Source organism: Bombus vancouverensis, chromosome 8, assembly GCF_051014615.1.
Source record: "Bombus vancouverensis nearcticus chromosome 8, iyBomVanc1_principal, whole genome shotgun sequence".
Lineage (NCBI taxonomy): Eukaryota > Metazoa > Arthropoda > Insecta > Hymenoptera > Apidae > Bombus > Bombus vancouverensis.
In genome coordinates this window covers 6867889-6882703 of record NC_134918.1, presented here as the reverse complement: position 1 = coordinate 6882703, position 14815 = coordinate 6867889, and the positions used below count along the sequence as shown (strand labels likewise).

General features: G+C 35.1%; 4 protein-coding genes and 1 long non-coding RNA gene across 6 annotated transcripts in view; all 5 read right to left on the bottom strand.

Annotated features, from left to right (window-relative positions):
• Positions 1-14815, bottom strand: part of LOC143303087 (uncharacterized) — a 151197-nt gene that overhangs the window by 15861 nt on the left and 120521 nt on the right. The gene's annotated exons all lie outside the window — the stretch shown is intronic.
• Positions 195-2545, bottom strand: LOC143303089 (odorant receptor Or2-like). Of its 2 annotated transcripts, XM_076621103.1 has the most exons (5): positions 2414-2545; positions 1772-2314; positions 1093-1238; positions 821-953; positions 195-750 (listed from the first exon to the last, which is right to left on the bottom strand). In XM_076621103.1, exons 2-5 carry the CDS (start codon positions 1772-1774, stop codon positions 700-702), a joined length of 333 nt encoding a protein of 110 aa, XP_076477218.1. In that variant the 5' UTR covers positions 1775-2314; positions 2414-2545; the 3' UTR covers positions 195-699. The 2 variants fall into 2 exon arrangements, with proteins under 2 accessions (XP_076477218.1, XP_076477219.1); XM_076621104.1 differs by lacking the exons at positions 1772-2314; positions 2414-2545 and having other exon boundaries at positions 1093-1297.
• Positions 2404-9345, bottom strand: LOC117164867 (uncharacterized). The gene is made up of 11 exons (XM_033348276.2): positions 9205-9345; positions 8917-9036; positions 8707-8824; positions 8145-8406; positions 7507-7615; positions 6772-6917; positions 6548-6632; positions 3525-3701; positions 3222-3341; positions 3029-3146; positions 2404-2675 (listed from the first exon to the last, which is right to left on the bottom strand). The coding sequence occupies exons 1-11, from the start codon at positions 9343-9345 to the stop codon at positions 2404-2406; spliced, it is 1668 nt and encodes a 555-aa protein (XP_033204167.2).
• Positions 8495-14799, bottom strand: LOC117164865 (uncharacterized). Its single transcript, XM_076621106.1, has 9 exons — positions 14226-14799; positions 13923-14042; positions 13730-13847; positions 13115-13376; positions 12512-12616; positions 12268-12397; positions 9205-9390; positions 8917-9036; positions 8495-8824 (listed from the first exon to the last, which is right to left on the bottom strand). Exons 1-9 carry the CDS (start codon positions 14364-14366, stop codon positions 8618-8620), a joined length of 1389 nt encoding a protein of 462 aa, XP_076477221.1. The 5' UTR covers positions 14367-14799; the 3' UTR covers positions 8495-8617.
• On the bottom strand, positions 9640-12262 carry LOC143303090 (uncharacterized). The gene is made up of 3 exons (XR_013059100.1): positions 11800-12262; positions 11528-11660; positions 9640-11457 (listed from the first exon to the last, which is right to left on the bottom strand). It is a non-coding gene; the product is annotated as an uncharacterized LOC143303090 (long non-coding RNA).

Here is a 14815-nt window from a genome sequence, read left to right as displayed (position 1 = left end):
TTTCAATAATTGGAATTATCATGTTGAAATATATAGAATTGCATAAAGATTAACGATTCTAAACTCATAAACCTTTTCGACGATTCCGAAAAGGAAAAGGAAAATTTGTTTACTCGCAATGGATGATCGCACGAAAAAATCAAACATAACATCGATTTTTGGGCGTAGATGAAAATCACAGAGAAAGAGCATCATAAGTCACATTTTCTACGTTTTACAAAATTCTGTTTGTATTCGACTGCGGAATTATGCGTGTACTTTCATCCCGTTCAAACATTGAAAAACAGTGCTCGTCACGATATTCCAGTATCACAGAAATATTAAAACATTGCTTGTCTTAATAATTATACCAATTATTCGTTCGCAATTACATTTTCTGTGTACTAATAACGCAATGTACAACATTAATATGATATTTTCAGCAAAAGCAAATATTATGTCTATCATTCGAAACACACGCGATTGAAAATATAATGCTATAAAATCTTTTTTATTGAATGTATTTAACATGAAAAGAGTGAAAAATGGGTAACGTAAAATTAATTGAGAATCGAAATTCTATTCCACTTCACAATTTCCAGAAGAATGAAATGTAAACCAATGACTAATATAAATTATTTATTACTAAATTATTCATTATTAAATATTAAAATCACTGCTATCAGCAACTATCGCACAGTCAATTATGCAGGAGAAATTCTACTGAAAAGAGTATATCATAGTAAAGTATGAGAAGGATGTATTCAGCATCTGAAACGCAATAACATTTGATCAGCAGATGTCAGACAACGATTATAGAGTAACAGACTGAAAAAATTACCTTTGAAAAACCGACATGAGAAGCAACGAAAAATCCGGAGAGGTTTATCACACTTTCCGTTGAACTCCTCAACATGATAAAAAGTAACAATTTCTGCGCTTCTACAGGCATGCAGTACCATGTAGAATTGTACCTGCATATTGTTGCATCTCTTAAAATACTCTAGTAATACAATAGTATAATTTACTTTGTAAATAGAAACATTTAGACAAATAGAAAATTATTTAATAGACAACGACAGAACAACCGCATTCAGTCAAATTTGAGCTTACGATTCCTTGAACACGTTCAGACTACGATCTATTATAATTTGTCCAGAATAGTGACATAGGTACAAAATCACCATATGACTGATAAGGAATAAACTAGAGATGAAGATTTCTGATTCATCATTCGCACTTGTTATAGCATTTGAAAGCTGGAAAACGATAGGATAAATTAGGGTCAATTTTCCACTTCTGTTCAACCGTTCGGCCTTATTTATCTTCTTTCGCAAATTCTTTCGTTCTAACAAAAGTACTGTTAATGGACACTTTTCAGTTGACTCTCGTTTGAAATATTTGAGTTCTATAGAAAACAAATTGTTATTTGTACAAACAATCTATATATATTTATAACCAATGGCAGGTAGTATTTCTTTTCAGATTTCACTTTACGGTGTACCACTTATCAGAAAAAGAATTGCGAAAATCTAGAAGCTTCGAGAATGGTTTCACACATTACATTCATTGAGGATTTTACCTTTTCCCAAGAACGTGCAGGAATGAAAGGATACTTACGCGATGCAAAGACACAGAGAAAGAAACTACAATCACAACACATGGCGGAATATAATGTAGCATGTAATTCGATAATGCGTAATCGATGATCCTTTATCCAGCGAATGAATTCCACAACAAACGTTGGTAGGAAGTGCATGGAAAATACAGTGGGATCAGCTTAGATATGTACCATCGAATACTCATTATAGACGAAGGTACCAACTGTATCGTATTCCTATGACAGTCCACAACGTGCCGGAAGTCCCTGAAATTCGGCTCGACCTGCCTCGACGAAGACAAATCCGCAATTGTTTTTCGCAATCGATAGCTAAAAATGTACACAAATTTTTAGTCAAATGTGACTTAACAAAGAATTTCACTTTCCATCGTCTGAATTAACCCTAACAGCCTGCGAATTATCGCACTAATGACTGTATTGAGTTATATTTATAAGAATTAAATGATCACACAGATAACCATTTCTGTTCAGTCGATTGAATTGAAAGCTGCAATTGACTAAAATAGATTGTCACCACATGAATACATACAAACAACTTCATCTGAAACATACAGCACATACGAGCAAAATAGAAAAGTCTGAGAATGAGAGTTAGGTAAATCTTAATTAAATAAATTTACTGAAGTTCTATGACAGCAATATTAACGGTCCGCTGTGAAACACGTACTCCGTTTAAATGGCATTGTTTGAATGTTTTGCATATCGTATGTTTACCTGAAAATCATGACCATTGTAACGTTGTAAGTGTTGTAAGGTGTCTGTTGCACGCAATGACCATATGAAAAGGAGAAAAGTCGGCATTTTCATTCATACCTAGTTACGTCGAACATTCCGCACATCCAGTGAGCAAACACAACCAACATCAGTTCCGTACCCGCCAGACACAACAATCCAATTGTATAAACAAATAGGATATTCACGTATACGATATCGACATACTCTATCTGATCGTGTGAAAACATTGATAAGTATGAAAAATAACGTCTCCGAGATTCGTTCAAAGGCAGCAGCAGGTCCAACGTTATCGGAGCGAAAACATACATCGTAGCGAATAAGATCCACGAGCAACATAAGCCTAAAATGAGAAGAAGGTGGTTTAGTGATACCACGATATCTTTGCGTCCGAATGTTTTTGTACCAGCAAGTGATGTTAGTCTCGTAACCGCGGCAATGGAAGTAGTTTCTCATTTTTCTCTTTTGAATAATACATATTTATCATATAAACGTTTTAAAGGAACAGAATTTCTGACACCAAACTTCGTCATGTGCAAAGGATTCACCATTCAACCTTTTTCTCTAATACAGTCAATCACATAAATGAAGGTTTAACATTTTACGTTTGTATAATATTCGGAAGGAAGCATTCAGACATTAAAGTAATCGCGACTACATTGACAAATTCTACGAACATAAGACATGTTTTCTTACATAGGAAAATGGAGATTATGTAAGTCGAACAGTCGACGTATTTCATCAGTATCTGAACTTCAAGTTCATCTTTCAGCGTGGTGTCTATCTTGCGTAGATTATCCAAAATATATACATTCTGTACCCACATAGAAAAATATATATGAATCTCCTTATCTGAACTTCACACAGTTCACTTTAGAGCATCACGTACCACTGGGAACATTGCTACGGAAGAGACATATCGCATGAGAAAGACCATAACTGGGCATGTTGCGGATAACGTTACGATGCAACCACGAAATGTAATACCAGCTTTAAAAAGCAATAGTACCTAGGAACATATTGTGTTAATTCCTTATGTCAAGAAAGAGGTCACATCCTTATAGAGTGTTAATACAATAACATATTTATCTTTCCACGAATTGTTCGTACTGTGATTTGTAACGAGTAGATTCGCCGTAAAACGTCGGGCTGTACATGGGTTGAGAGCTTAAAAATAATGAATTCTGGTTACCTGGAGAACTATGTAGGTGAGCATAATAACAGAAATCAATATTCTGTGAATCGTTGAGTAAATCGACTTGTGATATGGCCAGAGTCCTAAGACACTCAGTAGAATACGATAAGTGTTGTACTGCCCGTAGAACACGTCCATCTCGCTTCGCTCACTGAAGAACGTCTGTGCGGAAAACTCGAGGAATCATCCGACTACACCTCGCCACGATTTATTATTTCCACTGTTATTGTTTCCTCTTGAATTTGTTCGTGCCGTCAGTCTATAGAAGTAATTTATAATGCATGGAAATTACAGTCATACCGCGGCATCGACCGAGGTCATTAACGCCTCCCCAAGAAATTGATACATAATAGATGCTCACTTTGAGAAAATTGCAGTCTACGTACAATTTTTTTCCTCTGCATATTTTCCCTTCTTTTCAGTTTGGTCTTTTTTTTTTTTAGGTGTTAGAAGAGGGAGAATTTGTCGCGACGACAGTATTTCCGCAGACATCGTGAGCTTGACAGCAATACTTCCTTGGTGTGCTCCCTTAGTCATTTTGTTCAATGGATTTGAGAAAGTCGAACAGCCGTCGAGGAGTATCAACAGTTTACAAATTCGATTTGTATCAGGTAGTCATAATATGTGAAACATCAGCTTCTTGCAACAAAATATACCTATTCCTCATGACAGTTATTGTCTGAAGTGGTTCTTCTATGCAGAGTGTCCTTATTTTCACAATAATTAACTTTGCAATCTGTTCTTCGTCCAATGCTATTGTTAACCTCTGAGTAAGTAATATTGTTCTTCTTAATTAATTTTTGCGCTAGATCGTTTGGCGTTTGATTCTCTATGAAGAAACGCAATGTAGGATATTATTGCTATATTATAGATAAAATCTAATATAATACATATAATTGAAAACACAATATTAGCGAATGTTGAATATTAGTTGAAATACTGTCGAAAGTTAAAAATTTAAAAGATTGAAAATGAATATCATAGAATTGACTGAAAATGATAAGCGTTTTCTGTTGCAGATTTGGCGAAGGAAAGAAAGAAAATGAACCAGCATTTAATTTCAGTTGTGATAGGTTATGAACATGAATTTACGATAACTAACGAGTAATTCGCAAAAATTAGACATAGGCGAAAATGGATAAAGGATGTACAACAACGACTGGTCCTATCAAGGAAAAGATGACTCAGGTATTCTCATTATAATCGCTTGTCAATTTAAATGTCTCCATATTTGAGGAGAGCAATTTTCATTATGTATCCAGATTTTTGGGAAATTTCAAGCTGGAAATTTGATGAGCACAAGATATCGTTCAACAAGAGATTTTTTATAGGAATTCTGTGACTAATATAAGGAACAATATGAAAGAATCTGCTATCGTTAAATTAAGTATATCTAATTAGTACTGAAAGAAACAGAAACGAATGATCTTGAATTATATATGTTTAAGATTTGAAGTGGCCACCTGGTAATTACCGCGACGCTTTATGTGAACCAGATGCGATCCTCGGGCAGAACTACCGTCAAGGGTCTGCGCTACCCTAGTGCGGACCCATCATAAACAGTGGGCCTATTGTACAGTCAAGGTACTTTAGGACCTCACGGAAAAAATTCATAAGGCACGAAACTTCTTTATTTTATGGTACATCTCAGAAAGACCGGACACGCGGTTTTCCCCAAGCGTAAGGTCACCTGCGCGGGAATCTTCATGAAGACAACCAGCCCATCCTCAAACATATGTCTTTACCCAATGATCAGTCAGGAACAGACTTGAGACACACCCACCACAAACTTTCCTCTACGACAGCAACATCCCCAAGAGGCACTCCTGCAGCAGTATTCTAAAAGTCAAGATGTAACAGTATTCTGTCAGTGACCATTATATTTAACAGGACAGCCAGTGAACTAAAGACAGTTGTATTCAGAGTATTGAATGGAATAAATAAGGTGAAGTAATCCACGCTCTGTACATTTATTATAATCCTCCACCTTGGACGCGAATAACGTACAAGGCTCGCGATACCAACCGATCAGTTGTGCCTGACTGTTCGCTAGTTAGTTGAGTGTCGTAACAATATACAGAGGCGAGACAATATATCATAGAAAAAATGCTGCATATTATGATAGTATAACTTCCATCTATCTAAGTTATAAAACGTCAAGTGAATTGTAGCCATGCATGTGGTGTTATTTCAATTTAAAAAAAAATATGAAATATGCTACATTTTAATAATTTCAATAAATGGGATTATGTTGAAATGTGTGTATGGTATTACATAAAGATTTATGATTCTAAATTCATAAACCTTTTCGATCATTCCGAAAAGGCAAAGAAATATTCGATTACTCTCGATGGATGATCGCACGGAAAAATAAAACATAACTACGATTTTTGGTTGTAGATCAAAATTACAGAGAAAGAAAATCATAAGTCACATTTCCTACGCTTTACAGGAAACGAATTCTAACATTACCAAAATTGTGTCTGTCTTCGACTGCGGAATTATGCGTGTACTTTTATCCAGTTCAAACATTGAAAAACAGTGCTCGTCACAATATTCCAGTATCACAGAGATATTAAAACATTGCTTGCCTTAATAATTAAACCAATTATCTTCTGTGTACTAATAACGCAATGTACAACATTAATATGATGTTTTAAGTAAAACCAAATATTATGTCTATCATAAAAACACACGAGATTGAAAATATAAAGCAAATTCTATTCCACTTCAGAATTTCCAGAAGAATGAAACATACCACCAGTGACGAATGTAACTTATTTATTATTAAATAATACTTTGTATCACTACTACCAACAACTATCGTAAAGTCAATGATGCTGGAGAAATTCTACTGAAGAGAGTATATCATAGTAAAGTATGAGACGGACGTACTCAGCATCTGAAATGCAATAACATTTGAATAACAGATATCAGACACAGATTAAACAGTAATAGACTGAGAAAATTACCTTCGAAAAACCGACATGAGAAAGAACGAAAAATCCGAAAATATTTACCACACTTTCCGTTGAACTCCTCAACATGATAAAGAGTAACAACTCCTGCGCTTCTACAGGCATGCAATACCACGTAGAATTGTACCTGCATATTGTCGTATCTCTTAACATACACTAGTAATAAAATCGTGTTCGTTACTTAGTAAACAGAAACGTTTAGACAAATAGAAAATTATTTAATAGTCAACGCCAGAACAACCACATTTAGCCAAATTTGAGCTTACGTTTCCTTGAACACGTCCAGACTACGATCTACCATAATTTGTCCAGAATAGTGACATAGGTATAAAAACACTATATGACTGATAACGCATATAGCAGAGATGAGGAATTCTGGTTGATCATTCGCATTTGTTATAGCATTTGAAAGCTGCAAAACATTAGGATAAATAAGAATCAATTTTTCCATTCTGTTCAATCGTTCAATTATGTGAGTGTCTTTTCTCGTAAAAAGGGCCGAACAAAAGTAACGATAAAGAAGCCATTTCAACTTACTTTTGTTCCAAATATTTGAATTCTATGCGGAACTGATTGATCTGAAATATTCGGCCAACGCCAACGGTATGTGTATAAACTATCTATATATATTCATAACCAATGGAAGATAGTATACTTTTTCAGATTTCTCTTTCACGCTGTACCATTTATAAGAGAAAGACGTTAGAAAGTCTAAAACCTCGAGAATGTGATCTCACACAATACATTCATTGAGGATTTTAGCTTTTCCCAACACCGTGCAGGAATGAAAGTATACTTACTCGATGCAAATACACAGAGAAAGAAACCAGAAACACAGGACATGGCAGAATATAATATACCATGTAATTCGATAATGCGTAATCGATGATCCTTTATCCAGCGAATGAATTCCACAACAAACGATGGTAGGAAGTGCATGGAAAATAAAGTGAGATCAGTTTAGATATTTACCATCGAATACTTATTATAGTCGAATGTACCAACTGTAGTGTATTCGTATGACTGTCCACAACGTGGCGAAAGTCCCTGAAATTCGGGTCGATCTGCCTCGACGAGGACAGACCCGCAATTGATTTTCGTAATCGATAGCTAAAAACGAGCAGAAATTTTTAGACAAATATCACTTAACAAAGAATTTCACTTTCTATCGTCTGAATTAACCCTAATTAGCTAACAGCCTGCGAATTATCGCACTAATGACTGTATTGAGATATATTTATAAGAATTAAATGATCACACAGATAACCATTTCTGTTCAGTCGATTGAATTGAAAGCTGCGATTGACTAAAATAGATTGTCGCCATATGAATACGTACAAACAACTTCATCTGAAGGATACAGCACATACGAGTAAAATAGGAAAGTCTGAGAAGGACCCACTCGAAGAATGAGAGTTAGGTAAATCGTAATTAAAATAAATTCACTGTAATTTTACAACAGTAATGTTAAGGATCAGGTAAGAAACACGTTCCCTGTTTAAATTGCATTGTTTGAATGCTTTGCATATCGTATATTTACCTGACCATCATGACCACTGTAACGTCGTAAGTGCTGTAAGGTATCTGTTGCACGCAATGACCATGTCAAAAAGAGAAAAGTCAGCATTTTCATTCATACCTAGTTATCTCGAACATTCCGCACATCCAGTGAGCAAACACAACCAACATCAGTTCCGTACCCGCCAGAGACAACATTCCAATTGCATGAACAATTAGAATATTCACGCAAACTATATCGACATACTCTATGCGTTCGTGAGAAAACATTGTTACGTAGGAAAAATAACGTCTCCGAGATTCGTTCAAGGGCAATAGCAGATCCAACGTTATCGGAGTGAAAGCATACGAAGCTAAGGATAACATCCACCAGCAACATAAGCCTAAAATGAGAAGAAGGTTTAATGATATCATGATATCTTTGCATCTGAATGTTTTTGTACTAGCAAATGATGTTAGTCTCGTAACCGCGACGACGGAAGTAGTTTGTAACTTTTTGCTTTTGAATAACACATATTTACCATATAAGGATACGGCATACATCGTTTTCTTTAATAAAGCCAATTACATAAAGGAAGTTTCACAATTTTACGGTTACATAATGTTCGGAGCGAAATATTTAGACATTAAGATAATCGCGATTACAGCGACAAATTCTATGAACATGGAAAATGTTTCCTTACATAGGGAAATGGACAATATATAAGACGAATAATCGACGTATTTCATCAGTATCTGATCTTCAAGTTGATCTTTCAGCGTGGTGTCTGTCGTGCGTAGAGTGTCAAAAATATATTTAGTCTATACCCACATAAAAAAATATATATCAATCTTTTTCATTGAACTTTAATTCACTAAAGTTGAACAAGAGTCCAAATTAGAACATCACGTACCACTGGGAACACTGCTACAAAAGTGACATATCGCATGAAATAGATCACAACTGGGCAGGTTGAAGATAACGTTACGATGCAACCTCGAAATGTAATACCAGATTTAAAAAGCGATAATACCTAAAAGCACATTCTCTTAATTCTTTATGTCAAGAAGGACGCCACACCGTTGTATTGTGTCAATACAATAACAAATTTATCTTTTTACGAATTTGTAACGAGTGGATTTGCAATAAAACGTCGAGATGCACATAAATTGCAGGCATAACAATAATGAATTCTAGTTACCTCGAAAACTATATAGGCGAACATAATAACAGAAATCAATATTCTGTGAATCGTTGAGTAAATCGACTTGTGATATGGCCAGAGTCCTAAGACACTCAGTAGAATACGATAAGTGTTGTACTGCCCGTAGAACACGTCCATCTCGCTTCGCTTACTGAAGAACGTCTGTGCGGAAAACTCGAGGAATCATCCGACTACACCTCGCCACGATTTATTATTTCCACTGTTATTGTTTCCTCTTGAATTTGTTCGTGCCGTCAGTCTATAAAAGTAATTTATAATGCATGGAAATTACAGTCATACCGCGGCATCGACTGAGGTCATTAACGCCTCCCCAAGAAATTGATATATAATAGATGCTCACTTTGAGAAAATAGCAGTCTACGTACAATTTTTTTCCTCTGCATATTTTCCCTTCTTTTCAGTTTGGTCTTATTTTATTTTTTTTTTTTTTAGGTGTTAGAAGAGGGAGAATTTGTCGCGACGACAGTATTTCCGCAGACATCGTGAGCTTGACAGCAATACTTCCTTGGTGTGCTCCCTTAGTCAGTTTGTTCAATGGATTTGAGAAAGTCGAACAGCCGTCGAGGAGTATCAACAGTTTACAAATTCGATTTGTATCAGGTAGTCATAATATGTGAAACATCAGCTTCTTGCAACAAAATATACCTATTCCTCATGACAGTTATTGTCTGAAGTGGTTCTTTTATTCAGAATGTCCTTATTTTCACAAGAATTAACATTGCAATCTGTTCTTCGTCCAATGGTATTGTTAACGTCTGAGCAAGTAATACTGTTATTCATAATTTATTTTTGCGCTAGATCGTTTGGCGTTTGATTCTCTATGAAGAAACGCAATGTAGGATATTAATGCGATATTAGAGATAAAGCCTTATATAATACACTCGATTGACAATGAATATCGTAGAATTGACTGAAAATGACAAGCTTTCTATATTGCAGATTTGGTGAAAGAATAGGGGATGAACCAGTAATTAAATTCAGTAGTGATAGGTTATGGACATAAATTTACGACGACAAACGAGTGATTCGGAAAAATATGAAATAAGCGAGAAACGGACAAGAGATATGCAACAACTCATCTGTCAAGGAAGAAATGACTCTCAGGTATTCTCATTATTGTCAATTGTTAATTTAGATATCACAATATTTGAGAAGAAGGATTTTGAAAATATCCAAATTTTTTTGAAGTTTCAAGCTAAAAATAGTACACTTATTTTATAAGCATCGTCCAACTGCAGATTTTCTACAGATTTTTATGTTAAACTAAGAATTTATTATTAGTTCTAAAAAATTGCAACGAATTATCTCGCAATATATATAGTGTGGCGTAATGATATATCATGAAAAAAGTGCTGTTTATTATCATACTATGACTTCCATGTACCTAAATTATAAAATGTCAGACGAATTTTATCCATGCACGAGGAGTTATTTCACTTTTCAAAAAAAATATGAAATATGCTACATTTTAATAATTTCAATAATTGGAATTATTATGTTGAAATGTATAGAATTACATAAAGCTGTAATTACATAAAACTCATAAACCTGTTGGACGATTCCGAAAAGGGAAAGGAATATTCGTTTACTCCCGATAGATGATCGCACAAAAAAATCAAACATAACTTCGATTTTTGGTCGTAGATGAAAATCACAGAGAAAGAGCATCATAAGTCACGTTTCTACGTTTTACAAAATTCTGTTTGGATTCGACTGCGGAATTATGCGTGTACTTTTATCCCGTTCAAACATTGAAAAACAGTGCTCGTCACGATATTCCAGTATCACAGAGATATTAAAACATTGCTTGTCTTAATAATTATACCAATTATTCGTTCGCAATTACATTTTCTGTGTACCAATAACGCAATGTACAACATTAATATGATATTTTCAGCAAAAGCAAATATTATGTCTATCATTCGAAACACACGCGATTGAAAATATAATGCTATAAAATCTTTTTTATTGCATGTATTTAACATGAAAAGAGTGAAAAATGGGTAACGTAAAATTAATTGAGAATCGAAATTCTATTCCACTTCACAATTTCCAGAAGAATGAAATGTAAACCAATGACTAATATAAATTATTTATTACTAAATTATTCATTATTAAATATTAACTCAAATCACTGCTATCAACAACTATCGCACAGTCAATTATGCAGGAGAAATTCTACTGAAGAGAGTATATCATAGTAAAGTATGAGAAGGATGTATTCAGCATCTGAAACGCAATAACATTTGATCAGCAGATATCAGACAACGATTATACAGTAACAGACTGAAAAAATTACCTTTGAAAAACCGACATGAGAAGCAACGAAAAATCTGGAGAGGTTTATCACACTTTCCGTTGAACTCCTCAACATGATAAAGAGTAACAATTTCTGCGCTTCTACAGGCATGCAATACCATGTAGAATTGTACCTGCATATTGTTGCATCTCTTAAAATACTCTAGTAATACAATAGTATAATTTACTTTGTAAATAGAAACATTTAGACAAATAGAAAATTATTTAATAGACAACGACAGAACAACCGCATTCAGTCAAATTTGAGCTTACGATTCCTTGAACACGTTCAGACTACGATCTATTATAATTTGTCCAGAATAGTGACATAGGTACAAAATCACCATATGACTGATAAGGAATAAACTAGAGATGAAGATTTCTGATTCATCATTCGCACTTGTTATAGCATTTGAAAGCTGGAAAACGATAGGATAAATACGGGTCAATTTTCCACTTCTGTTCAATCGTTCGGCCTTATTTATCTTCTTTCGCAAATTCTTTCGTTCTAACAAAAGTACTGTTAATGGACACTTTTCAGTTGACTCTCGTTTGAAATATTTGAGTTCTATAGAAAACAAATTGTTATTTGTACAAACAATCTATATATATTTATAACCAATGGCAGATAGTATTTCTTTTCAGATTTCACTTTACGGTGTACCACTTATCAGAAAAAGAATTGCGAAAATCTAGAAGCTTCGAGAATGGTTTCACACATTACATTCATTGAGGATTTTACCTTTTCTCAAGAACGTGCAGGAATGAAAGGATACTTACTCGATGCAAAAACACAGAGAAAATAACTAAACACACAGAACATGGTGGAATATAATGCAGCATGTAATTCGATAATGCGTAATCGATGATCCTTTATCCAGCGAATGAATTCCACAACAAACGTTGGTAGGAAGTGCATGGAAAATACAGTGGGATCAGCTTAGATATGTACCATCGAATACTCATTATAGACGAAGGTACCAACTGTATCGTATTCCTATGACAGTCCACAACGTGCCGGAAGTCCCTGAAATTCGGCTCGACCTGCCTCGACGAAGACAAATCCGCAATTGTTTTTCGCAATCGATAGCTAAAAATGTACACAAATTTTTAGTCAAATGTGACTTAACACAGAATTTCACTTTCTATCGTCTGAATTAACCCTAATTAGCTAACAGCCTGCGAATTATCGCACTAATGACTGTATTGAGTTATATTTATAAGAATTAAATGATCACACAGATAACCATTTCTGTTCAGTCGATTGAATTGAAAGCTGCAATTGACTAAAATAGATTGTCACCACATGAATACATACAAACAACTTCATCTGAAACATACAGCACATACGAACAAAATAGAAAAGTCCGAGAATGAGAGTTAGGTAAATCGTAATTAAATAAATTTACTGAAGTTCTATGACAGCAATATTAACGGTCCGCTGTGAAACACGTTCTTCGTTTAAATGGCATTGTTTGAATGTTTTTACCTGACCATCATGACCGTTGTAACGTTGTAAGTGTTGTAAGGTGTCAGTTGCACGCAATGACCATATGAAAAGGAGGAAAGTCGGCATTTTCATTCATACCTAGTTACGTCGAACATTCCGCACATCCAGTGAGCAAACACAACCAACGTCAGTTCCGTACCCGCCAGACATAACAATCCAATTGTATAAACAAATAGGATATTCACGTATACGATATCGACATACACTATCTGATCGTGTGAAAACATTGATAAGTATGAAAAATAACGTCTCCGAGATTCGTTCAAAGGCAGCAGCAGGTCCAACGTTATCGGAGCGAAAACATACATCGTAGCGAATAAGATCCACGAGCAACATAAGCCTAAAATGAGAAGAAGGTGGTTTAGTGATACTATGATATCTTTGCGTTCGAATGTTTTTGTACCAGCAAATGATGTTAGTCTCGTAACCGCGACAATGGAAGTAGTTTCTCACTTTTCTCTTTTGAATAATACATATTTATCATATAAACGTTTTAAAGGAACAGAATTTCTGACACCAAACTTCGTCATGTGCAAAGGATTCACCATTCAACCTTTTTCTCTAATACAGTCAATCACATAAATGAAGGTTTAACATTTTACGTTTGTATAATATTCGGAAGGAAGCATTCAGACATTAAGGTAATCGCGACTACATGGACAAATTCTACGAACATAAGACATGTTTTCTTACATAGGAAAATGGAGATTATGTAAGTCGCACAGTCGACGTATTTCATCAGTATCTGAACTTCAAGTTCATCTTTCAGCGTGGTGTCTATCTTGCGTAGATTGTCAAAAATATATACATTCTGTACCCACATAGAAAAATATATATGAATCTCCTTATCTGAACTTCACACAGTTCACATTAGAGCATCACGTACCACTGGGAACATTGCTACGGCAGAGACATATCGCATGAAAAAGACCATAACTGGGCATGTTGTGGATAACGTTACGATGCAACCACGAAAAGTAATATCAGGTTTAAAAAGCGATTGTACCTAGAAACATATTGTGTTAATTCCTTATGTTAAGAAAGAGGTCACATCCTTATAGAGTGTTAATACAATAACGTATTTATCTTTCCACGAATTGTTCGTACTATGATTTATAACGAGTAGATTCGCCATAAAACGTCGGGCTGTACATGGGTTGAGAGCTTAAAAATAATGAATTCTGGTTACCTGGAGAACTAGGTAGGCGAGCATAATAACAGAAATCAATATTCTGTGAATCGTTGAGTAAATCGACTTGTGATATGGCCAGAGTCCTAAGACACTCAGTAGAATACGATAAGTGTTGTACTGCCCGTAGAACACGTCCATCTCGCTTCGCTCACTGAAGAACGTCTGTGCGGAAAACTCGAGGAATCATCCGACTACACCTCGCCACGATTTATTATTTCCACTGTTATTGTTTCCTCTTGAATTTGTTCGTGCCGTCAGTCTATAGAAGTAATTTATAATGCATGGAAATTACAGTCATACCGCGGCATCGACCGAGGTCATTAACGCCTCCCCAAGAAATTGATACATAATAGATGCTCACTTTGAGAAAATTGCAGTCTACGTACAATTTTTTTCCTCTGCATATTTTCCCTTCTTTTCAGTTTGGTCTTATTTTTTTTTTTTTTTTTTAGGTGTTAGAAGAGGGAGAATTTGTCGCGACGACAGTATTTCCGCAGACATCGTGAGCTTGACAGCAATACTTTCTTGGTGTGCTCCCTTAGTCAGTTTGTTCAATGGATTTGAGAAAGTCGAACAGTCGAGGAGTA

Excerpts from the sequence above, each read along its gene's own strand:
- LOC143303089 (XM_076621103.1), bottom strand. Across the intron at positions 954-1,092 it reads CTGAACGTGTTCAAGGAATC|GTACAATTCTACATGGTACT; the intron begins GTAAGCTCAAAT and ends AACAATATGCAG. Across the intron at positions 751-820 it reads CTCATGTCGGTTTTTCAAAG|ATGCTGAATACATCCTTCTC; the intron begins GTAATTTTTTCA and ends ATTGCGTTTCAG.
- LOC117164867 (XM_033348276.2), bottom strand. The coding sequence starts at position 9,345 with ATGGACGTGTTCTACGGGCAGTACAACACTTATCGTATTCTACTGAGT. Across the intron at positions 7,616-8,144 it reads GGAATGTTCGAGATAACTAG|CTATCGATTACGAAAATCAA; the intron begins GTATGAATGAAA and ends GCTCGTTTTTAG. Across the intron at positions 3,702-6,547 it reads GGAGTTCAACGGAAAGTGTG|TTTTCCGCACAGACGTTCTT; the intron begins GTAAATATTTTC and ends TGATTCCTCGAG.
- LOC117164865 (XM_076621106.1), bottom strand. The coding sequence starts at position 14,366 with ATGGACGTGTTCTACGGGCAGTACAACACTTATCGTATTCTACTGAGT. Across the intron at positions 9,037-9,204 it reads TCGCCTATATAGTTTTCGAG|GTATTATCGCTTTTTAAATC; the intron begins GTAACTAGAATT and ends ATGTGCTTTTAG. Across the intron at positions 8,825-8,916 it reads TTGTAGCAGTGTTCCCAGTG|ACTAAATATATTTTTGACAC; the intron begins GTACGTGATGTT and ends ATGTGGGTATAG.